A 24795-nucleotide genomic window follows, 5' to 3' on the forward strand; every position below is an offset into this window, starting at 1 on the left:
AGCATGCATACTGTAGATGTACTCATAATGGACCAAACCATTTCAGATATTTAAATGGTTCTGTATTTGTTGGATTACTCTTTATCCTGAAATTCTTTCTCTCTTTGCTAAATGTGTGTGCCAGTTTCTGTGTAGCTGCGTGCACAGTGCCACTTCTCCTCTCAAGGTAACACTGGAACTGAACATTTTAGCCTCATTAGCTAATCACTTTACATGCCATTTTGTGTAGTTGTCCTATTTTTTGGTTTTGCAGCATCTCAGCCATCTCTAACCTCATTGTGTGTCACCACATAATTCTCCTCATCATGTACAGAAATCTCCCTCCATCTCACATCCTGTAGTTTCAGCTTGTGCTTTATGTTCACATACCTAAACATTGTCATGTCCTCACTGGAATGAGGATGAAAACTGATAAGTTTTATGCTGTATATGCTGCTAAATACATCAAAGCACCACTGGGACACTGGGATATTACCAATATTACATCCAGATATACTCAAAAATTCTTCTTTTAACTCACTAAGTCTTGGTAACGATACACTAAACCTAAGGAAGTCCAAGGCTCCATTCAACTAATACACTATATAGCAATTAATAAATTACTCAGTTACATTGATTCATAAATCAGCTTTGCTCTGACTAGTTTGTCTTCTTGCAATATCTTATCATAATAACAAAATAAAAAGCAATTGAACAGCACAGGCAGGGCACAGCTCTGTTTCCCTTTGCTGAGATGATTTAGTGGGTTTATACACTATATCGCCATTAAGTATGTGGATGCCTGAGCATTACACCTAAAAGGAGTTCTACTCGTTGCCATGTTGAAATTTTCTCTAATGTATTTGTATTCTGTAGCTTTAAGATTTCTAATCAATGGAAAAAATAGCCCCAAAACTGTTCTACCATGACAATGTCCCTGTGCACAATAAAAGTCCACGAAGACATAATTTACCCACATTGGTATGGGAGAACTTCCTACCATGCCTTCTTGCTAGATATCAATGCCTGGTTTCTTGTCAAAACAACGCTCATGGTCCAAAGTCTAATGGAAAAAACCTTCTCAGTAGAGTGACGGAATTTATAACATCAAATAGGAAATGTTATATAGTAAAGCACCATTCAATGTCCAGGTGGCTATATACTTTTGGCCCTTTAATGTATATAGGGCCAAAATACGTTCATATAAAATCTTCTTGTGAAAATGGAAAAAAAACAACAACAAATAAATCATGCTTTTTAAACAATTTATCTTTGAATATACTACTACTGCTACTACTACTACTGCTACTACTACTACTGCTACTACTACTACTACTACTACTACTACTACTACTACTATTACTACTACTACTACTACTACTAATAATAATAATAATAAAAGTAATAATTAAATGGCCCTGTATCTACATTAGCTACTGTATCTGAATATTCTGAATATTTTTATGAAGATAGTTTGGGATATATGACAATGATAGATAGAATCATACAGTGATTCGAACTATGGAATTGAATTCTTTAACCATCTCTAATTTTTTTTCTCACTTGTCTACATTTCCACTTATAGGTTTATTTATTCTCAGAGCTGAAGTTGTCTCCCTGACCTCTTTTGTTCTCTGTGACCCTAAAGTAAACTAATAATACACCCTCAGCTTGATAATATATCTGTCACAGACAATCTTCCGATTGTCAAACAGCATCCTGTTTAAGTAGAAAAAAAGCTTTTTAGAACTAGAGATGGGGTTGTGGTAAAGGAAGAGAGAGAAGGACAGAGAGAGTCAGAGGTCAGAAAAGGGATAAAAGGATCCTCTTGATGTGCTTTCCATTATTCCTGACTTGTGTTTTTGTGTGTGTGTGTGTTTGTGTGTGTGTGTGTGTGTGTGTGTGTGTGTGTGTGTGTGTGTGTGTGTGTGTGTGTGTGTGTGTGTGTTTCCTGGTGTTCAGGGGGCGGAGACCAGAAAGCGTTCCCCAACTCTGAGCAGTCAGTTTAAACGCTCTCTGGAGTTGCTGATGCGCACACTGAGTGTCTGTCAGCCCTTCTTCGTCCGCTGCATCAAACCCAACGAGTACAAGAAGCCCATGGTGAGTCAGTGGAAATGATGAGGGAGTTAATGGGTGGTGAAGATGGTAAACATAGCAGGATGTGCATTAGATGTTGCTTTGCTCGTCCGCCTCCATGTAAAGAAAAGTTGTCCTCTCCTCCCAGCTCTTTGACAGGGAGCTGTGTGTGAGGCAGCTCCGCTACTCAGGAATGATGGAAACTATTCGGATCCGGCGGGCCGGATACCCCATCCGCTACACTTTTGTGGAGTTTGTGGATCGGTATCGTGTCCTCATGCCCGGAGTGAAACCTTCCTACAAACAGGTAAATAGGGACATATGCATTCTGTGAGTTGACGTGGAATAAACACTTTCAGTAGTCCAGGGCATTGTGAATGTGTTGTAGAAGGGAATACGGATTCACCAATCCTGAGTTTTTATTTTCAACACAATGTTGATACAAAAGCTGGGCCAGAACCGCTACACTAGTGGGATCCTGTTTTTATTTACTCTTTTAATAATAGTAAAACAATTAACAAGGTTTTGAAAAGCTGCAAAGCTATTAATGACTAAAGCAGTGGTTTGGCCTAAAATTGAACAGACAACATTAATCCTCAATGTAATCAGTCAAACAAGTATGAAAGCTCATTATCACCAAGTAGAAAAGCAAAAGATTTCACAAGATTTTGTCAGCAGTGTCAGAATAATACAATATTACTTCAAAATTTTGATTAATTGTCACAGAACTCTCATTATCTCAAATGATCTCTATTTAGAATCTCAAAATATTTGTTTATTTAGAAACATTTCTCAAATGTCTGAATTATTATCTCAAAATTCAGTATTATTATCTCAGAAGTCTAACTTCTCAATGTTTGACTTATCTCACACTGTTAACTCGCTCTTTCAGAATTCTTCTGTCTGAAGATATAACTGTCTCAAGATTTTGACATTTTGTCTGAAAATTCTGAATCATCTCAAAATTTTGAAAAAACATTTTTTTCCCACAGTCATTGGTGAAAAACTTTTATTCAGTCGTTTTTGTTACTTGGATAAACATTTTATTTTATATTGTTGAATGTTCAAGATTTGCATGTGTGCCGGAATAGTTTAGAGAATTGTTTATCATTGGTTAATTTTCAGATAATGATTACTAGGGTTTACCTTTCAATTACACAATAAATCTAGTAAAGTTTTTCAGTTATCTTGTTATTGTTTGTTAGTCAGCTAAGTAGCTACCTACAGAACTAGTAAATTAGGTAATCCATCATTGATTTTCACTACACCATATATATATTATATATATTATATGGACTTCCATTCCATATGACCTCTTTGACATTTAGAATTGGGTCTTTTTTCCCCACAGGACCTACAGAGTTAACGCAACTGACAGCAAATCTGACAGCAACTGACACCATAATCAAATTTTTAATTCATTAGTTCATAATTACAAATATAAGTTCCAAATAAAACTGCATAGTCATTTGCCTAATTTTCAGTGAAATGTGGGAAGCAGGATTTAGTGTTCTCGATAAAACCAAGTATTATAAAGGTGATTTGGACTGCTGGTGATTTGGAAATCTCTGGTCCAAAATAGCTTCGACCATCACATTCCATCCAGTCCTCAGTTTTATGTTTCTAGATTATGCTTTGTTCTCGTCAGCAACTCTGCAGGACTGAAAATCTAGATAGGTTTACACCAGTAACCCCAATGCAATAATAAAGAAGCAAATATCGCAACCCGAGATGTCTTGGTTAATCCATTACTTTTGGAGTGACAGGAAAATTGTCATTTTCTACCAAAACATTCCTTTAAAATGGGATTTTAATTACAAACTTAATTAACATCAAATAATTGACACTACATAATTAACACCATTACATCAGTGGATCTGGATCTAAACAGATTTACAATTCAATCTAAAGTTCATATTTTCTGACAGCATTGATCTGACACCAGTGAAAGTTTGGTCCATCTCTTAGAACTACTGGACATTTAACACTATGGAAGAAATTCACCGCCCTTTAAGATGTTGTCTCTGTATAGCCTTAAGGTTGTAATCTTCATCACTGAACAGTTGATATCTTTAGATTGATATGATAAACTTGTTGCTAACGGATGCTTAATTTCCTTTTTATCCAGTTAGCGCTATTTGACTCTATAGCATACAGTTATAAAAGAGAAAGGATTTATGATCACAGATACGGATGTGTTTCCTTTTGAGTCAGATTTTTCTTAAGGTTTATTTTTCCTGTCTTCTTATGAAGTTTGGCTGTGGCTTGCTCACTGGGGATATATTGGAATATATACAATAATAATATGACAATAATATTACAAATAATATAACATGACTCCAATCTGCTGATCCTGGAGCTACTATTTACTACTATTCAGTCTAAATTGTGACAAATGCATTGATTTAAGTTTGCTAGTTTTTATTTAAGTTCCTGGTGCTAAATAACAGCCAATATTCGCAGTGAATACAAGTTACAGGACACCAGTCTGATCTCATTCTGCTTTCTGTTTGTTCTTGTGAAGGAGGACCTGCGAGGGACCTGCCAGAGAATTGCTGAGGCTGTCCTTGGCAGAGATGATGACTGGCAGATGGGAAAAACCAAAATCTTTCTGAAGGTACATTATGTGAATACTACAGTACATTAGAAGGTACTAGACTCACAAAAAGAATCAATATAGTCTGTCTGGAATTACAAGCAGAAGCATTTTATAACAACGAACGCCTGAATGCTACAATAAATAAAACCGAAGCTCTGGAGACAGGTGACCTCGAACAGTCATTTTGTTCTCTTCTCTAGTGGTGCTCTTTTTTGTGGGTGTCCGGAAAGAAACTTGAGTCAGAGATCAAAGATCACAGAACGTTTGTCCATTTCCCTGGTGCCATGGACAGTTTTCCACTCAGTGCTTTATCAAGGTTTTCAGCTGCCAGAAACAGGAAGTTCCTTGCTGTGGGAGTAAAAAGAGGGCATTGCCAATACTTCCTACCAGGAAGTGACACCATTAGACCAGGATAAAGGAAAATGTAATACAAGTCAACTGGGAAAATGTATTAAATCGTTATTTAGGTTAAGCTGTAGTGCTTCAGAGGAAATCCTTTTTCTTTTCTGGTTGAATACTGTACTCAGAATCTCCAGTAAAATGACACAATCTTATTTATTACCAGGATCATCATGATATGCTTTTGGAGATTGAGAGAGACAAAGCCATCACTGACAAAGTCATTCTTATTCAGAAAGTCGTCCGAGGTTTCAAAGACAGGTACGTTCAGGAAATAACTGCAAATTTCAGTTGCAGTTATGGCTCTTGATCAGTCATACGGCCAATTTGATGCTTTTTCTACACTAACACATCAGGAAATGATCAAATTCTTTATGAACTGAGTAAAAGAGCTTAACCAAAAGAAACACAAGACTTCCCAGAAGGTCCTCAACCTTGGTGATGATCATTTCCTGTTTCACAACTGTTATTGTTTTAATAGGTCTAACTTCCTGAAAATTAAGAAATCAGCTCTTATGATCCAGAAGAATTGGAGAGGTTTCATCTGTCGGAAGAACTATGGGGCGGTGAGTCTCTGTGACTTAGAAAGTCTATCTAAACTCTCTGCTTAGTATTCAGTAATTTATCTGGATCTTGGATTTCTCCAAAGTGGAAATCAGATATTTAATTCTGAAACATCTAGCAATTAATATCTGGGCCTAAAATACCCTGTGCTGATACCCTATGCTGATAAATCGATTAGATCACAGTGTGGGTATTATACACTGTATTAGAGACTAGTTACTATTAGGAAATATCAGTCAGTACCAAAATATTACAATGAGCTAAACGGATAGAATCTTGCTAGCTAAAAACAAACATAAGCACCCAATTATTAAGAAAATAAGACATGCTATGTAGGAATGAAAAAAGAGCAGTCTAAATGTTAAATTATCCAATCTCAGTGTCTCAACATTAATCACAGAAGCTTTATCAGCTCTTATTTGCTCCGTCACATCACTTGTGCTTCCACTAGTTGCTAACAACAACCTGATCCGATGATATACCTGTCATACTAACTACGTCTTGTGTTGCAGATGCTTGCCGGTTTCTTACGGCTCCAGGCCCTGTACCGCTCCAGGAAGCTCTATCAGACGTACCATGTAACGCGGCAGAGGATGACCCTGTTCCAGGCTCGCTGTAGAGGCTGCATGGTGCGCCGGGCCTTCAGACACCGGCTCTGGGCCATCATCACCATCCAGGCCTATACTAGGGGCATGATCACTCGCCGTTTATACCACAGACTCAAAGGAGAGGTAAGCAGAGAGCACAAAGTCAGACACTAAAACATATACAAAACAATAAACAGGGATCTGGAGTCTCGGTCTCGGTACTTACATCAGAGCTCTGAGGATTATGGACTCATTGATAAATACAGTATATGAAGAGGTTGTTAAGATTTGATGTGATACTCATTACACCACACATATTAATGAGGGAAAGTGCATTTATTTTCTATATTTATATACAGTACGGTCCACAGTTCTGATGTTACTATCTTTAGCAAATATTGACTGGAAATAATTATCTTATCTTCTCCTCTGCATCTCTCCTGTCCTTCAGTACAAGCGGCGACTGGATGCAGAGAAGATGCGCTTGGCTGAGGAGGAGAAGCTCAGGTACCAGATGAGTGCGAAGCGGGCCAAAGCCGAGGCTGAGCGCATGCACCAGGAGCGACTGGCCAAGCTGGCACGAGAGGATGTAGAGCGGGAGAAGAAGGAAAAGGAGGAGGCACGCAGGAAGAAGGAGATGCTGGAACAAATGGAAAGAGCTCGTCATGAGCCCGTCAACGACTCCGAAATGGTGGATAAGATGTTCGGCTTCCTGGGAACCACAAACTCTTTCCCAGGGCAGGAGGGTCAGGCTCCAGCTGGGTTTGAGGTGAAGAGCACCCTCTTCTGGTTATTATAGGCTTAAATGAGTCATCTATCTATCTATCTATCTATCTATCTATCTATCTATCTATCTATCTATCTATCTATCTATCTATCTATCTATCTATCTATCTATCTATCTATCTATCTATCTATCTATCTATTATTTTGTCTGTCTCTCTGTCAGTCATCTGTCTTTATATCTGTCTATTTGTCTATTTATCTTTTTTCTGTCTGTCTGTTAATTTGTATGTTCTTGTTAAACTGTCAGCTATTCTCTATCTGTGAATCTATGTGTTATCTATCTGTGTTTGTTTATCTGTGTGTGTGTGTGTTTGTGTGTGTGTGTGTGTGTGTGTGTGTGTGTGTGTGTGTGTGTGTGCATTAGGACCTGGAACGTACTCAAAGGTATGTGGAGGAAGAGGATCTGGATGAAGCTCTTCCTCTCCCTGAGGAAGAGGAGGAGGATCTGTCTGAATATAAGTTTGCCAAATTCTCAGCCACCTACTTTCAGGGCACCAGCACTCACACATACATGCGCCGGCCACTCAAGCAACCCCTACTGTTTCATGAGGATGAGGGAGATCAGCTGGTGTGTGCTTCTGTCAAAAATGACATTGTTTTTAATCACACATTAACCACAAAACTGTGATTTTGTGACATTTATGACACATATGAACTGCATGTAGTGACAATGTGTAGTGAACATTTTTTAGCTTCACGTCGGTGTTGATCTTGTACTAAATATGGTTTGTGCTTTGTGTTTCTGCATCCTGTAGGCTGCCCTAGCGGTGTGGATCACAATCCTGCGATTCATGGGCGATCTCCCAGAGCCAAAGTACCATACAGCCATCAGTGATGGCAGTGAGAAAATCCCTGTGATGACCAAGATCTATGAAACACTGGGCAAGAAGACCTACAAGAGGGAACTGCAGGTTCTGCAAGGCGAGGGAGAGGTGAGGGGAAGGAAAACATGTTCAATTGTTTAGTTTTCATTTATCCCAGAAGGCTGTGTGTATTAAAGTGGGTTTAATAAATCATCATGAGACTTATTAATTGTTTAAAACATTTCCAATCACTTTATGAGTGTTAGACAGAATTACGAGGATCAGTGAGCAGAAAGTTTTAGAACAATCCAAACACACCAAGTCCACAATCCTAATAAGAAAGTCAATAAAATGTCCAATTATAAATTGGATATAAGTCATAACAATCCTTATTTTATGGATAAATCTGCAATCAAGTGGAACTGACCTGAGTCCTCCTCCATTTAACTTGTACACTAACAAACTGTCATCCAATACAAAATGCTCAAATTACTTCAATCTCAATCATATACAGCACGACTGTCTGTGTTATAAAAAATAGAATAAAAAATGTATTTCAATCCAATGACATTTAATTAGCTGTACAGAACAAAGGAAATATAAATAGACAAACTATAAACTTATGCAGTATATGAACACAATACAATGACTGATGATATAAATATGATGATATTATGATACGACGTTATCCAATATAAATATCCCCAGTTTTGGTCACCTGCCAATTCCCAGAGTAGCAAAAACATATTAGAATGAGCATATTAATAAAAAACTATGATTTGAATTAAAGCCAGCACTAAAACCTCAGACTAAACATATTTGTGAATTCAACAATGCTGTAATGTAACCGATTTTTAATAACAATTCACAGTTGAAATGTTATATATACTGCTAAAAAATATTTAGCTTTGTGAGTGTCATTTATTCAACTTTATTACTTCTAGTTCAAAAAAACTCTTTATTTAATCTTCATAACTAATGCCAGTGATGTAACTCATTTAGAATTTTGTCTTGATGTTTACCACGACGATACAGAACACTGCTTAACGTCATAGCCACATAAGCGTTCTTGACAGCTCTCTGCGCCTACCTCTGGAGCCTCATCATCACAGGAAAAAGTTCAATTTATTTTAACTACGGCTTGCGGTGAGGGTGTTTTTCGGCGCCCCAGTTTAATGAGCTACGGTCTGGCTGCTTCATGATTTCTAAGCTTCTCTCTCTGTGTGTGTCTCTTATTGCAGAATGCCCACATTGAGAGTCATAAGAAGAACAGTGTGCGTCACAAGCTAGTGTCCCTCACACTTAAGAAGAAGTCAAAGATAACCGAGGAGGTGAGGGCCAACGTGCTCAGCATGCTCATGGCACCTCAGTATGACGCACACACTGTTTTATCTCCATCATTATAGATTTCTTTCTTACCTTAATTAGATTTCCCCTGCTTGATAAAAGACACATTTTCAGATACTTTCAATACCTACCATATATGTGGGGAACAGAAAATGTTCTCATTATGCGTTGCCTGCCTTCTTCTGTATCCTACATTGCAGTGAGAGTATAAGAAGATATATAAGATCAGGCAAGCATCTAAAATTATTTAGAGTGAGTTAATAATCTTGCATTTGCTAACATTTCTGCTAGGTGACCAAGCGTCTGAATGACGGCGAGTGCACAGTGCATGGGAACAGCATGCTCGAGGACCGACCCACATCCAACCTGGAGAAGCTTCACTTTATCATCGGCAATGGCATCCTCCGTCCTGGACTCAGGTCACACCTGCAACATTTTGTAGAGATCATGCAGTATAAATAGCGAAAAGTTTCATAGAGAAAAATTACTTCTCCACTGAATATATACTTTATCCCTCATGTTGTGTTCAGGCCTTAGCAAGGTTATTAATTAACATTTGATTCTAATACAGTATTATGGCAGGAGTGTAAAGGACACATGAAGGGAATGTGGCAGCCATTAACATTACCACAAAATCACAACATGGGGAACAACACGGGCAAACTGATTGTACAAAAGAAACAGTACACACAATTATTTTATAAATAATAATATCTATAAATATATGATTTGAATATTTGCTTAAACAGTTGAAATAAAATCTACTTATCTTTTTCTAAAAAATATCTCTCTCATAAACATCTAACTACAAATCTTACACGTTAATGAATTCATATACACTTCATTGTTATTTTTTATGGACATTCATTTCTTTATACATTAAACTGATGCTAAACACTGAAATGTCCATCTCTAAGTTAAGAGCATTGTCTTATATCATTTCTCTAACTAATTATTACAGATGTTTTTCATAATTAATTTATTAATGACACATTATGATTTTTATCCTTTTACAGTTAGATAAGTAATATATATTTATATTTATATTATATATTATATTTATATAATAAGTAACATCATGTTATAGCAGCTATAAACCGTCCTTCCCTCAGAAGCCACTCATTTCATTCTCTTTCCATTTAAAAGATTGTCATGTAACTGAGAAACTAGAAAATAGACACTGCTTTATCCTGGAGACTGTTTCATGGGGGAAAGAGTACAGATCCTTACACAGCATTGAAACACGTTAAAATGACACACGTTTTTAAAAATCTTCTTATTAGCTGTAGCTTCCCAGTGAATTAGCTGTTACTATAGAAACCATAACATATTACAGCATGTGTTTTTATATACACACACGTGTTTGTTATATGAACCTGTATTTTATCTTACAGTTAATGACAGAGCTGCTTTATTTGTTATTATTCAGTTCACCTACAGTTTGGATGAGTATATTTTAGCCATACTGTAGCATTTCTGTAATATTGGCCCTGAAACCTGTTCTTAAAATCCATAGAGATGAGATCTACTGTCAGATTTGTAAGCAGCTGAACCAGAACCCATCTAAAAGCAGCCATGCCCGAGGCTGGATTCTCCTGTCCCTGTGTGTGGGCTGCTTTTCACCTACCGAGAAATTTGTCAAGGTGAAAGCTGCTCATTCCAACTACCTTCATGAGTTGGAATTCGAATTGTTAATATCATATATTCGGAACTGTATGTATTTTTAGATGTGACTTATATTTATGCAGTATCTGAGGAATTTTATCAGTGGAGGGCCTCCAGGATATGCTCCGTACTGTGAGGAAAGGCTCAGGAGGACGTTTGTGAATGGCACGAGAACACAGCCACCCTCCTGGCTCGAGCTGCAGGTAGTACGACTCCTACATCTCTCAGTCAACAGAAGCAGACCTGTGGCAATATGTAACCGTGTTTATTTATAAAGAGCTTTTGTCTGAAACGATTTGTCTCTGAAAGGAAGATTTTACCAGCTTTAGCAGTAGCTTGTTTTCCCTACTGAAGAAAAAAACAGCTAACTTACATTTTTATCTCATTTTTTAAAATACTGACAGCTGGCAGCTTGGTGGATCTGGGATTCAAGTTAACAACCTTCCAATCGATAGTCCAACACCTTAACTACTAAGCTAACATGTCTCCATGTCATCCAACTAAAATTACTTCTTAAAACTTTTTAATAATGATCCAGATATTTTTATAGAACTTATGGTACATATTGAACAGAAATGGCATACCAAAGATATGCGTGTCTGGCAAAATGAAAAATAATAATAAAAATAACTTTTATTATTTCAATTTAAGACTCAAGACATGTTCAGATTTAATAATTACCTGGTGTTTATCACTAAAAAATATTTAAAGCCATCAACAAAGGTCTCCATTTTTGCTGAACATGAAATATATATCAGCATAGGACAAAATTCAGAATACATACACACCTAAATGGTTTTGAGCTCATCTTGAACAGACTGAACAGACATTTTTACTGTCTGCATAGAGCTTTAACCACTGAGAGACACTGAGACATTGAACGGCTGTGAAAAGTTTACGTAGGGATCAACAAAAATATGTAAAGTACAGCATGAACGTGTACGAGGACGAGTGTAGGTAGTGTAGTGGTTTTTTTGGTCATAAATATGGCCGAATCTCTTTAAATAGTCACAGTGACTATCAAAAAGTAGCAAACTGGCAAAACCTAGACAAATCATAGTATCATAATGTCAGTGCAGTTGAGTTGTATACTCTTTTTCATGCAAAAGATGCAGTACTAAGAAGCCGTACATAGGAAAATAAGGGAAATGTGTCATGCACTTTCTTCCCATTAGAATTAAGGTTCCCTCCTGCACAATGGTGCCAAACTCTGGACCCCACATTAACAACAAGAAGGCAGTAATGAAGATTAAGGGTCAAGACATGTTTTTTTTTAATGTTTAGCTTTAAATATCTCCTTGTTCTGAAAATGAAAGAGATATAATTTTAGGTTCAGCTTCAAATCGAATCCAAACGAACTTATTCCATCACATACCAACAGTTTGTTCTGTAGCTTTAATGACCTTCCACGATATGATGACCTGTTTTGTATTGTTTATTCTGTCAGGCCACTAAATCTAAAAAGCCTGTCATGCTGCCTGTGACGTTTATGGATGGCACCACAAAAACGCTGCTGACCGACTCGGCCACCACGGCCAAGGAGCTGTGTAACGCACTGGCAGACAAAATTAACCTCCGGGATCGCTTCGGATTCTCTCTGTACATCGCTCTGTTTGACAAGGTACATCTTTTACACTTTAGGAGAAGAAAACTAAGGGAAATTCACATTATAATTCAATAATCCTGTAATCACAGTTGTTTTTTTAATAGTAAAGGTTTTGTACAAACACAATTCTGCTTACTACATCCCATTATCAGACAAGGCATATTTAATAATTAAAATATTAAACTGACCTGTTAATAGGATTTACTGTAGTAGTATAGGATCAGTATTTAGAAAGAATTTAGTGACGTCATTCTTTATACCATCATGCAGTCATTGTTATATCAGAACTACTGTACATGTGGTTTGTATTTTACTGTATACTGGTGTATCATCACACATCTAATATCTGCCGTAAACTTCCTTTCTAATGTACATTTTTGCAATACGTTTGAATAGTAATGACTTTTAATTTAAGTGCCACAGGCTGAATACAGTTTGTAACCCACTGAGGGTGAAATTTACATCACAATTTAGTATAGTATATCACAATCTAGCTACAGGGGCTGCAAGACAGTGATTTCTGTGCCAGTTCCAAGCCCGGATAAATAGAGAGGGTTACGACAGGAAGGGCATCCGCTGTGATGACCCCTAACGGGAAAAGCCCGTAGAGGAAGTAGAAGAAAAACTATAGTATACAACAATTCTAAAATTAACTATAAAGTTTCAGAAAGTTTTTGTATTTATTCACAGGATTTTTTTCTTTGCTCTGACATTTAGCTTAATATAACATCTTATATATATTCATATTATTTCCCCTTTTACATAATTAGGTCAAATCCCTAATGGTTTCCTATCTTCAATTTCTGCTTATTGATTTGAATTCAATAGAATCTTAGAACCAAAACAACAATTTGGTTTAAGATTCATCCACAACTACTTATAGGAAATAATTATGGTCACTATTTTGTTTAATATTTCATTTTAATATTTAAACATTAAAGTGTAGTATGTTGTATATTACGTGCATTGTATAGCCTTTGTATAGCCTAGCCTTTTTCTACATGAAGTAACTCAATGCTCATGTTTCGCTAACTATTATTAGAGCTAGTTTAAAGACAAAAAGTACAAGTAATTTTATAACAGTGTGAAAAATGTAGATAATTCTCCCTTTTTCTGTAGGTTTCATCATTAGGCAGTGGTAATGACCATGTGATGGATGCCGTGTCTCAGTGTGAGCAGTACGCTAAAGAGCAAGGAGCTCAGGAGCGAAATGCCCCCTGGAGGCTGTTCTTTAGGAAGGAGATCTTCACACCGTGGCACGACCCCAGTGAAGACGGAGTGGCCACCAAACTTATCTATCAGCAGATCATACGTGGTGTCAAGTTCGGAGAATACCGCTGTGACAGGGTACAGTCTTTATTCTCAAATACAAATCTGTGTTAAAGTACAGACAGAGAGGGAAATAGTGGAAGCAATAGGACAGGCAGCTATCGAAGAAGGACACACACCCAAAGTATTGTGTGCAGATGAATAGATGCCTTCTTCACTCAAAGCACCTGGTAGAGAGTTATGTGAAGGTTGGAGAATAAAAAAGAAAAAATGGCACAAGAAAAGCAAAAAATAACTGTCTGTAAAGAAATTTCAACCAAAAAGTGTTCTGTTTATGACAGAAACTCATTCAGTATTGAACAGAAAAAGTGGAAATAGCGATACTAGAACACAAAGGACAGGAAACTGGTATTGTAATCCGACTGGTAAAACAAATAAGGCCAGGAAATGTTATACTTTTATCAGTGCTTATACTATAATCCAATTAAATCGCAATCGTTATCAAATATTCATTCCATAGATTCGAAAACAAATATTTCCTTTCCTTTATTTTTACACTATATTTTCACATTATAAACTATTGTTACTTCTTAGACTGATTCTCTTCATTTTTCCTCCTCTTTCATGACCTCACCACCTTTCTCTTCTCTTTCCTCTGCTGATTTTCCAGGATGATCTAGCAGAACTTGCCTCTCAGCAGTACTATGTGGACTACGGCTCTGAGATCCTGGTTGAGCGTCTCCTCAGCCTCATTCCTTCCTACGTCCCAGACAGAGAAATAAGCTCTGCCAAGTCAGTGGAGAAATGGGCACACTTTATCATGGCGGCCCACAAAAAGGTGTGTGAGCATTCAGAAGATTAAACTTGTTGCATATTCGATACTGTGCAAAAGATTTAGCCTACATTTTCTATATAGATTTGATCTAATCTCCTAGGTTGAGTTAGGCAGTTTTTCTAATTTTATTTGTCGCACACTCGATCGTACAGTACGACATGCACTGAAGTTCTTCCTACAAATTTTTTATGTCCCTGTTATAAAGTTAAAATAATTCTAGTTCAAAATGGAATTTAAAGCTAAAATAAATTAAAATAAATATGATATGATATGAATATGATTGAAATAATATATTTCTACACAGTATGTATCTTTTATGCCCAATTAAAATATTGTCTCAGAAGAAAACAAAAAACAAGCATAATATTTAAATGTTATTTTTTCCTGTTTTTTTTGTTTTTTCCCCACTGTTCTCTGCTCACAAAAGTCATTTTGATTCTCAGCAATTATTTTGACATGTTTGAAGGCATGTTCACATTAAACACACATGCACAGGGAATGAATGTATTGTGTATGTATTTATAGATATCTTATACTGTATAATGTACTGACTATCCATCTATCTATCTATCTATCTATCTATCTATCTATCTATCTATCTATCTATCTATCTATCTATCTATCTATCTATCTATCTATCTATCAACATATTAGTATGAATTACTGTATGTAAAACTAACTGGTTTTCCTCCACAGGGTATTTACACACAGAAACGAGTGGACCCACAGAAGGTCAGAGAGGACGTGGTAGATTTTGCTCGATATAAATGGCCATTGTTATTCTCAAGATTCTACGAAGCCTTTAAATTATCAGGTATAAAACCACATGCTCATTTTTAGATTGAATTAAATTAATAATGGAAACAACATTTAGTAATGAAGCATGATGTCATCATGTCACACAGAGTAATGATTGGTAATGATTGACAGGCCATGTGTTCCATCTTATCCTTGTATCTTACAGGACCCAGTTTGCCTAAAAATGATGTGATTGTTGCAGTAAACTGGACTGGAGTTTACTTTGTGGATGAACAAGAGCAGGTTCTTTTAGAGCTGTCCTTCCCAGAGATCAATGCTGTCGCAAGCAGCAGGTATGAAAGTACTCACCAGACTCTTATTATGGCTATAAGGACTATGTTGCCATGGGGTTAGTGTAAACTGTATCCCTTCTAAACAAAGAAATCGTTAAATAACACAATGACCAGCGCCAATTAAACAGGATGATCCATAAAAAACTAGCAGAATTTCAAATTGAAATTTAAAGAAGAGTTTAAAGCGATGAAATGTTTAAACATCTATGAAAGATTCAGAAATATAGACTATGAACATATCTCACTCAACCTAAAGGACGTTGTTGCTGTTGTCTGTTTGAGCAGAGGCAGCAAAATCCAGGGCCAGAGCTTCAGCTTGTCCACCATTAAAGGGGATGAATACACCTTTACCTCCAACAATGCCGAGGACATCCGGGATCTTGTGGTTACTTTCCTCGAGGGCCTTAGAAAGAGGTCGAAGTTTGTGGTAGCGATACAGGATAACCCTAATCCAGGTAAATCAGCGTATTCATTGAATTTTTTTGATTCTTCATTTATAGTTTTGTGGAGAAGCAGAAAGCAGGAAGTATTTAAAGTGTATTTACTGTACCATCACTACAAACAAGCTAAAGCTCCGTTGAAGTTTATTGTCTGTGTAAGAAAATAAAACAATGAGGTTGAAGATCTTCATGAAGGAGAAGTTTATTCCAGTGTAGCAGTGTGAAGGATTTCGGGTTTCTGTTGTTTCTGTCCTTGTAATAGATTTCCATTTCAGGTCAGAAAAAAACATGACGCACTAGTGCTTCGTCTGCTTTGTTTGGCTGTTATAGACACTGATCCCTCAGTAGAGAGGTCTTTATACTGAAATGATTTATGGTGAATGCCTTTATAAACATAGCAGTGGAGGATTAAATGGAGGCCGTGTCATTGTTCACTGTGCATCATTCTTTTTATGTACAACTAAGGTGTTTCTTCAGTTAGTGTCATTTTATTTATGTCCTTCGATTACTGGAACACATCATCTCCCATGCTTGTCATCAGACCCCTCTTTCATTCATAGGAGGATAATATGGATAATATGTAACGGTTTTAATAATATGGAGCCACATGACCTGATTGACATGACGGTTATTATTTAATAACATTGATGATTATTAAATGCCTCCTGGTGGTCCAGTGGCAGGATCTCTCATCCTGGGAGCTAACCCAGACACTGAAGAGTTAATTGTCAGTGCTGGTCCCATGCGTGGATGAAATAGAAGGGTTGCATCAGGAAGAGTCACAGAAAAATCTGGTCACAATAACCTAAGCATAATATTAACCTTCAGTCTTAGAATCATGCATAATGACATAATGCCATCAATGGAGCAGGTCTGTGACATTCTTAAAGCAATTCTTTTTCTTTTTTTCAAAATAATTAACAGGAACACACAATTCATGGCCATATCATTGGTAATTATAATTTATGGCCATGAGCAAATTAGTTTATGGCCTCAAAATATTTATGGCCTTAGGTCTTATTTTGGATAGTTGCTACTAGTGAACTGGAATGATGTTGTGGTTTTGATCAGGTATGTTTACATGTGCCCATGTTCATCAGTTTCTATGCATACAATCAGATTACAATTTATTTCAAATATTCAGTTACATGCGCTAGGCACAGTCTCCCAGTGACCCGAGGTACAGTAGTTTGGATAAGCAGTAGAAAAGGAATGAATGAATGAATGAGTTACATACGCATTACATATACAGTATATTTTGCATTACTTCTGTGCAAGTGCCGTGTGTCTGTCATCGCGTTAACACCAAACAGAGCTACTGAGAGCTACCAAGCTGCCATGGACATGACAATAGATTTCCTAAGATGTTTTAAATTATCAACACATATAAAAAACATTTTTTTAATTATTACAGGAGAATTAAATGCAGTGTTGCCTTCACGATATTATGCTTGTGCCCATTTTTACTCCAAGGAATTTCAAAATGTTTAACTTGTTTAACAAATCTTATGTCTCCTCTAATGACCAGCTCTTTCCACCAGATGCCACGTTTATTAAGATGTAAAGTGTAAGCTGTAAAATAAACACCGGATTATTTCAAATCAATACCGACCCTTTCAATCCGATCGAAATTTAATTCGTACAGATTATTTGGCTGCATGTAAACATAGAGTATTGGAGAATACAATCGCTTCTTTAAGGGATCATCATGCATTATAGAAAGAAAAGGACGGTACAGAAACATAAACTATAAAAAGGTTTACTTTTGCTGTAAACCGGCTGTAAGATCTTTGTCCTTTTCTTTCTGGACATGCCACTGAGAATGCAAAACTCACCTTGAACCTTGTTATTCTCATCCTGAAGATTTCCCAAATTAGATGGTGGAGTGGCTTTTCAAACAGTTTTGTTTGTCTTTCTCCAAACTGTCCTCATCAGTTGGAGATGACTCGACATTTCTGAGCTTTGCTAACGGCGACCTCATCCTGCTGGACCAGGACACAGGTGAACAGGTCATGACCTCTGGCTGGGCTCATGGAATCAACGACAGGACCAAGCAAAGAGGGGATTTTCCAGCCGACTGCGTGTATGTGCTGCCCACAGTCACCAGACCTCAGCCAGACATTGTGGTTAGTGGATGATTTTGTTCACTCTCTAAAGTATTAAGTACAGGGTGTGCAGTAAACAGCTCTTGCTTCCAGGGGTCATTATGTGCAGTTAATATAAAGCACACATTTGCAAAACAAAAATATACTGTATGACTGTGATCAAAGAATAAAGATCTCCTGCGTAAGGTTTCTTTCTTTTTATTCCAATATTCTCTCATAATAATGACGTTCTCCTAGCTCTCACTTTTCTTTCCTTGTTTTTTTTGTGTGTGAATGACTCAGGCTCTGGTTACCATGACGCCCGACCAACGTCAGGAATCGCTGCGCGTGTCGCAGGTCGTTCTGCCCGAGAGTGTGGAGAGGGTGAAGCCGTACACGCTGGAGGAGTTCTCCTATGATTACTTCAGGTTGAAAAAATAACAGCCATAAAATGTACAGGCTTTTGCAGATACTTTTATCCAGCGCATCCTTGTCCTTATGCTAGTAAAATAGGATAATATGTGACTGTGGTATGAGGTGTTATGAATACTGCTTGGAATGTTATGAGTTTGAATCCCAGGTCCACCAAAATGCCACTGCTGGGCCCCTGAGCAAGGCCCTTAACCCTAAATTGTATAAAAATATGAATGCATTTTTAAAGTGGACTAAATGCCCTCATATAAGGGAACATGGTACATAATATCTCTACATGTTTATTACTTTTAATAACGTTTATTACATGTATAATCTAATAATACGGTAAGAAGGCTAGTTCTCACACTGTGTAAATCTGGCCCACTTCAGACCTCCTCCTAAACACACGCTGAGTCGAGTGATGATCACTAAGAACCGTGGGAAGGACAAGCTGTGGTGCTGCACTCGGGAGCCACTTAAACAGCCACTGCTCAAGAAGGTCCTGGTTAATGAGGATCTATCACAGGATGCCTGCATGGCCTTCATCGATATCCTCTTACCAAGAGATGTAGTTTTAGGAGAGGCAGAACTGTCAGGTCCTTGTGGGGCTCAGTGGTATAGAGGTTAATGTTCAAGCTGCTCTCTCTCTCTCTCTCTCTCTCTCTCTCTGTCTCTCTGTCTCTCTGTCTCTCTCTCTCTCTCTCTCTCTCTCTCTCTCTCTCTCTCTCTCTCTCTCTCTCTCTGTCTCTCTCTCTCTCTCTCTCTCTCTCTCTCTCTCTCTCTCTCTCTCTGTCTCTCTCTCTGTCTCTGTCTCTCTGTGTCTCTCTGTCTCTCTCTCTCTGTCTCTCTCTCTCTCTGTCTCTCTGTCTCTGTCTCTCTCTCTCTCTCTCTCTCTCTCTCTCTCTCTCTCTCTCTCTCAGGAAGTTAGAAAGACTCTAAATTATAGTCTCAATCTTTTTTCATCCAGGGACCTCATTAGGTGTAAAAAAAAAAAAAAACTATCCATGGACGCCTTCAGCCCAGATATATTTTTTGAACTATCTATGAACGTATAACTTATTCAAACTTATTATTCAAAAGTCACAAAATTCTGCTTATTTATTGTAGACTTTTATTCCTGATCTTTCCAGTCACAGGACAAGTATATTATGATATTATGTTTTACTTATATTTTCAATGATTAAGGACTGGATTAAACCTATTTATATCAAGTGACCAATCAAACAGTTTCATAACTGTGACTATGCTCATACTTCTATGTCTGAACATACAACATAAACACACTCGCTATTATTTTAACTACATTTCTTTAATGTATATCTGCCTAGAAAAACATGAACTGTATGTATCTTTAACCTGCTTCTGTACCCATGATGAAATATATGGGCGATTATCCTTCCAAACGAACTCGCTCTGTGAACGAGCTCACCGATCAGATCTTTGAGGCTGCTCTAAAGGCAGAGCCTCTAAAAGATGAGATCTACTGCCAGATTATCAAACAACTCACTGAGAATCATGTGAAGTAAGTAAAGTATCCAGCATGTGCTTACACTGCATTTTACAACTTATCTGTAGTAACGTGTGTCTGTGTGTGTGTGTGTGTGTGTGTGTGTGTGTGTGTGTGTGTGTGTGTGTGAGCAGGTACAGTGAGGAGAAGGGCTGGGAGCTGCTCTGGTTGTGCACTGGTCTCTTTCCTCCCAGTAATGTCCTCCTGCCTCATGTCCAAAGGTTCCTGCAATCCAAGAAACACCATCCACTCTCTATGGACTGCATGCAAAGATTGCAGAAAGCCTTGCGGTATGACTCACGCACACACACACGCACACACACACACACACACACACACACACACACACACACACACACACACGCACGCACGCACATGCCTGCATGCTCACCCATACACACACACATGCCTGCATGCTCACCCATACACACACACATGCTTGCATGCTCACCCATACACACACATGCCTGCATGCTCACCCATACACACACACATGCCTGCATGCTCACCCATACACACACACACGCACACACACACACACACACACACACACACACACACACACACACACACACACACACACACACACACACACACACACAAACACATCTGCCTGCATGCTCACCCATACACACACACACCTGCATGCTCACCCATACACACACACATGCCTGCATGCTCACCCATACACACACATGCCTGCATGCTCACCCATACACACACATGCCTGCATGCTCACCCATACACACACATGCCTGCATGCTCACCCATACACACACATGCCTGCATGCTCACCCATACACACACATGCCTGCATGCTCACCCATACACACACACATGCCTGCATGCTCACCCATACACACACATGCCTGCATGCTCACCCATACACACACATGCCTGCATGCTCACCCATACACACACATGCCTGCATGCTCACCCATACACACACATGCCTGCATGCTCACCCATACACACAAGTAAACTTTTAGTTTAGGAATTTAAGAGTTTAGGCTCTTTTAGTTTTTCTTTTTTTGCTGTATTTCTTTTAACAACAAAATCACTTTTCTACATGGGGACTATTTGATCCTCACCTAGGTATAAAAACATATGTCTGTTTAGCATTTGTGGAAGAAGACAGTGTGAGCATTTCGTCACATCAGTCAGAGGTAAAGCTGTCACCTTCTGTAAAACTGTAATCTTCCTGGCCAGATTTTCAGTTTATTTGTAAAACAAAACAACGTTTCTCCAGGATCATGGAGCTACATAAACACAGAACTAAGTACACTACATAGACCTACACAGGATATACTAGTAAACAGGACTGATAACAGGAACTAACATGATTCACAGAATCTGGTTAAATGCGGCTATAAATGGCTAAACTATAAACAGCGTAATTTTCCAGTGTCTTTTTGTGTCTCTCGTCTTTGTGCCTGTGACAAGACCAAACAACTTCTGAATAAAAGTGTTGTGTTGTGAAAAGTCCATCTCTGTGTAAACAGCACCTTGTGAATATTTTGTTCTGTAACAGGAATGGCTCCAGGAAATATCCTCCTCATCTGGTGGAAGTGGAGGCTATCCAGCACAAGACCACACAGATCTTTCACAAAGTCTACTTCCCAGATGACACAGATGAGGTACTGCATGCAAAGTCCATTAGCCAGCACTTAATTATTATTTATTTATCTATCAGGACTCGTATTCTACGTTTTAAGGCTCTAAGTAGCTGCTGTTTATTCTTCAAGTCATTTATTTTCACTCAAATGAGAATGAGTCTGGTTCCTCTCAAGGTTACTTCCTCTTCCATCTAAGCCCTTTTCCTCACCACACCAGTCACCTCAGGCTTGTTCATTGGGGATAAATACAAACACATTTAAAGAATTGAATTGATTTATTTTCTGTACAGTACATACAAGGGCTATTACAAGTCTATACACCCCTGTTTAAACGGCAGGTTTTTATCATGTAAAGAACACCGTATTACACTTTGATGGATCTGTAATGTTTGTACAAGAAAAGTATTAGTTTAGGGGTGTGCATACTTATGCAACTAGGTTATTTTAAACACACACACCCCCATTCACCAAAATATATATATATTTATTTTTTTCTGAGGATAGAAAAAGATGGGGGGGGGGGGTGTTTAACTTTTTCTATCCATTGTTCCTTAGACACAATGACATATTAAGCTAAGATTCTGCTCTCTTCTTTTCTATTCTCTTGTCCTGGAGAATACAGAAACAGCTCATTTATACAAGAAGCTATTCCTTCTTCTTTATACCATGTGTTCAAGTTCATTCATTTAACAAACCTGGTAAAAATATTTCATGCATGATCACGATCAGCTAGATCACCTCCTCTGTGCATGTAACACACATAAGGGAAAATATCTTCAGATAGAGTATCTAGTGTTTCCTATTAGACCTTTAAAGCAAAACAAATATAAGGTTTTAAATATTGATAAAAGGTTATTCAGTTTTGTTGATAATATGAAAATTGATGAAACTTTGTTCAGTTCGAGATTTTTTCTCTCTCCTGTCTGAAATGAGATGAGGTGTGAAATTCTCTCTCTCTCTCTCTCTCTCTCTCTCTCTCTCTCTCTCTCTCTCTCTCTCTCCTCTCCCCCCCCCTCTATTGTTCTCTCTACCCCTTCTCTCTTTCTCTCTCTCCCCTCTCCATCTCCCCCTCTCTCTATTGTTCTCTCTTGTTCTCTCTACCCCCCCTCTCTTTCTCTCTCTCCCCTCTCCATCTCCCCCTCTCTCTATTGTTCTCTCTTGTTCTCTCTACCCCCCCTCTTTCTCTCCCCCACATCTCCCACTCTCTCTATCCCCTCCTATCCCCCTCCCTCTCTACACCCCCCACTCTCTCTCCCTCTCTCCCTCTCTCTCAGGCTTTTGAGGTCGAGTCCAGCACGAAAGCAAAAGACTTTTGCCTCAACATCTCTGGCAGGCTGTTGCTCAAGTCTGCAGATGGCTTCAGTCTGTTTGTAAAGATCTCAGATAAGGTAACATCAGTTACTGTCTAAACAGAGACACACGGATCCCAGCTGTCATGCTGCACTGTGAAGCTTGTAGGAAATTTCACCCATTACAGAATAACAGCATCACAACTGAGTTTTATGTTTTAACCTTTTATAGGTGATAAGTGTTCCAGAGGGTGATTTCTTCTTCGATTTTGTCCGCCATCTTACCGACTGGATCAAGAAAGCCAGACCTGCCAAAGAGGGTATAAACAGATAAACAGATAAACAGTGGTGGCATGAATTAAAAATTCATTGGTATCATCATTTATAAAATTTTCACCATTTAAAAAACTCTGGGTATTTAAAACTCGGCTTGTTTAACAGGTATAGTGCCTTCACTGACCTACCAGGTGTTCTTCATGAAGAAGTTATGGACAAACACAATCCCTGGAAAAGACTCTTTCGCAGACTCTATTTTTCATTACTACCAAGTGAGTTAAACGAACAACGACGACAAAAACGATAAAGGGAGAGAACTTACAATGTGCCATTCTTTATCTATTCATTCACTGCTGTGGTATAAAAGGATAACATGCTTTTTTCAGAACATGCTTTTACTACTAAAATGATTTACATTACCCCTTTGTTGATTATTTTCCTGACATCCCAAAGGCTGTTATTCCTTACATAGTGATCACATCGTCATGTCTGATCCAAACCTTCAGTTTTGTATATATAATTATTGTGATAACTGAGACCAAAAATGCCCTAATAAACAAATATCTTGCAACTAGGTCTTTATCTATATACTGTAGCAGCCTGTGGACTGATCACAGTGTGCAGTTCTTTACCGTAAAACTCTTGATATAGGATTTTAAACATCTGTGTGTTTTGCTCCACGATATCTTCTGTGACCAGGAGCTTCCTAAATATCTTCGCGGTTACCACAAATGCTCCAGAGAGGAAGTGTTTCAGCTGGCAGCTCTAATCTACAGAGTCAAATTCGAGGATGATAAATCGTACTTTCCCAGCATCCCCAAAATCCTAAAAGAGCTAATCCCACAGGATCTGATTCGCCAGCTCTCACCTGATGACTGGAAAAGAGTGAGATTGTCATATTTATTGTTTAATATATCAGTATTATTATATTTTTATTCAATCTGGACTGTTCCTCACACTCACAAGCCTTCAACTTTGTTCTGATCGATGCAGTCGATTGTGGCATACTTCAACAAGCAAGCTGGCAAGTCGAGGGAAGAAGCCAAGCTGATTTTTCTAAAGGTCATTTTCAAGTGGACCACATTTGGGTCAGCTTTTTTTGAAGTGAAGGTAATAATAAAACTCGACAGCTATATGCATCACATTCCGATCTGATCACTCTTACAACCCGTTGCATTTCTTTTTCTTTTTCTCCGCTGTAGCAAACTACTGAGCCAAATTTTCCTGAAATCCTGCTAATAGCCATCAACAAGCATGGAGTCAGTCTCATTGACCCCAAAAGCAAGGTGTGTGACAGGATTTGCATGCATTTCGTTATTCCTAATCAAACAAATGAACCGTTGATTTGCACATTTCTTCCTCTCTTACCTTTTTCAGGATATTTTAACCACTCACCCATTCACAAAGATCTCTAACTGGAGCAGTGGAAACACCTACTTCCACATCACCATTGGTAACCTGGTGCGAGGAAGCAAGCTGCTCTGTGAAACCTCACTGGTCAGTAGATTATTCTGAATTGCCCTGTACATTTTTTGGGGGATTCTGAAGTCTGTTAGGTACATA

General features: G+C 38.1%; 1 protein-coding gene across 1 annotated transcript in view; it reads left to right on the top strand.

The window, feature by feature from the left end:
* The window catches only part of myo7aa (myosin VIIAa), a 48485-nt gene that overhangs the window by 21979 nt on the left and 1711 nt on the right, over window positions 1–24795 (top strand). Inside the window, exons 16-47 of the mRNA XM_047822642.1 lie at window positions 1942–2079; window positions 2204–2362; window positions 4580–4672; window positions 5220–5314; window positions 5535–5619; window positions 6130–6348; window positions 6656–6973; window positions 7355–7558; window positions 7746–7922; window positions 9035–9124; window positions 9432–9559; window positions 10657–10783; window positions 10889–11008; window positions 12253–12426; window positions 13531–13758; window positions 14351–14518; window positions 15212–15329; window positions 15480–15606; window positions 15892–16061; window positions 17982–18172; window positions 18434–18558; window positions 18935–19092; window positions 19913–20066; window positions 20186–20341; window positions 21583–21688; window positions 22942–23055; window positions 23189–23276; window positions 23398–23504; window positions 23932–24117; window positions 24226–24342; window positions 24435–24518; window positions 24610–24729. Coding sequence (XP_047678598.1) covers window positions 1942–2079; window positions 2204–2362; window positions 4580–4672; window positions 5220–5314; window positions 5535–5619; window positions 6130–6348; window positions 6656–6973; window positions 7355–7558; window positions 7746–7922; window positions 9035–9124; window positions 9432–9559; window positions 10657–10783; window positions 10889–11008; window positions 12253–12426; window positions 13531–13758; window positions 14351–14518; window positions 15212–15329; window positions 15480–15606; window positions 15892–16061; window positions 17982–18172; window positions 18434–18558; window positions 18935–19092; window positions 19913–20066; window positions 20186–20341; window positions 21583–21688; window positions 22942–23055; window positions 23189–23276; window positions 23398–23504; window positions 23932–24117; window positions 24226–24342; window positions 24435–24518; window positions 24610–24729 — 4644 coding nt within the window. The remainder of the gene's footprint in view (window positions 1–1941; window positions 2080–2203; window positions 2363–4579; window positions 4673–5219; window positions 5315–5534; window positions 5620–6129; window positions 6349–6655; window positions 6974–7354; window positions 7559–7745; window positions 7923–9034; window positions 9125–9431; window positions 9560–10656; window positions 10784–10888; window positions 11009–12252; window positions 12427–13530; window positions 13759–14350; window positions 14519–15211; window positions 15330–15479; window positions 15607–15891; window positions 16062–17981; window positions 18173–18433; window positions 18559–18934; window positions 19093–19912; window positions 20067–20185; window positions 20342–21582; window positions 21689–22941; window positions 23056–23188; window positions 23277–23397; window positions 23505–23931; window positions 24118–24225; window positions 24343–24434; window positions 24519–24609; window positions 24730–24795) is intronic.

This window comes from Tachysurus fulvidraco, chromosome 13 (genome assembly GCF_022655615.1).
Source record: "Tachysurus fulvidraco isolate hzauxx_2018 chromosome 13, HZAU_PFXX_2.0, whole genome shotgun sequence".
NCBI lineage: Eukaryota > Metazoa > Chordata > Actinopteri > Siluriformes > Bagridae > Tachysurus > Tachysurus fulvidraco.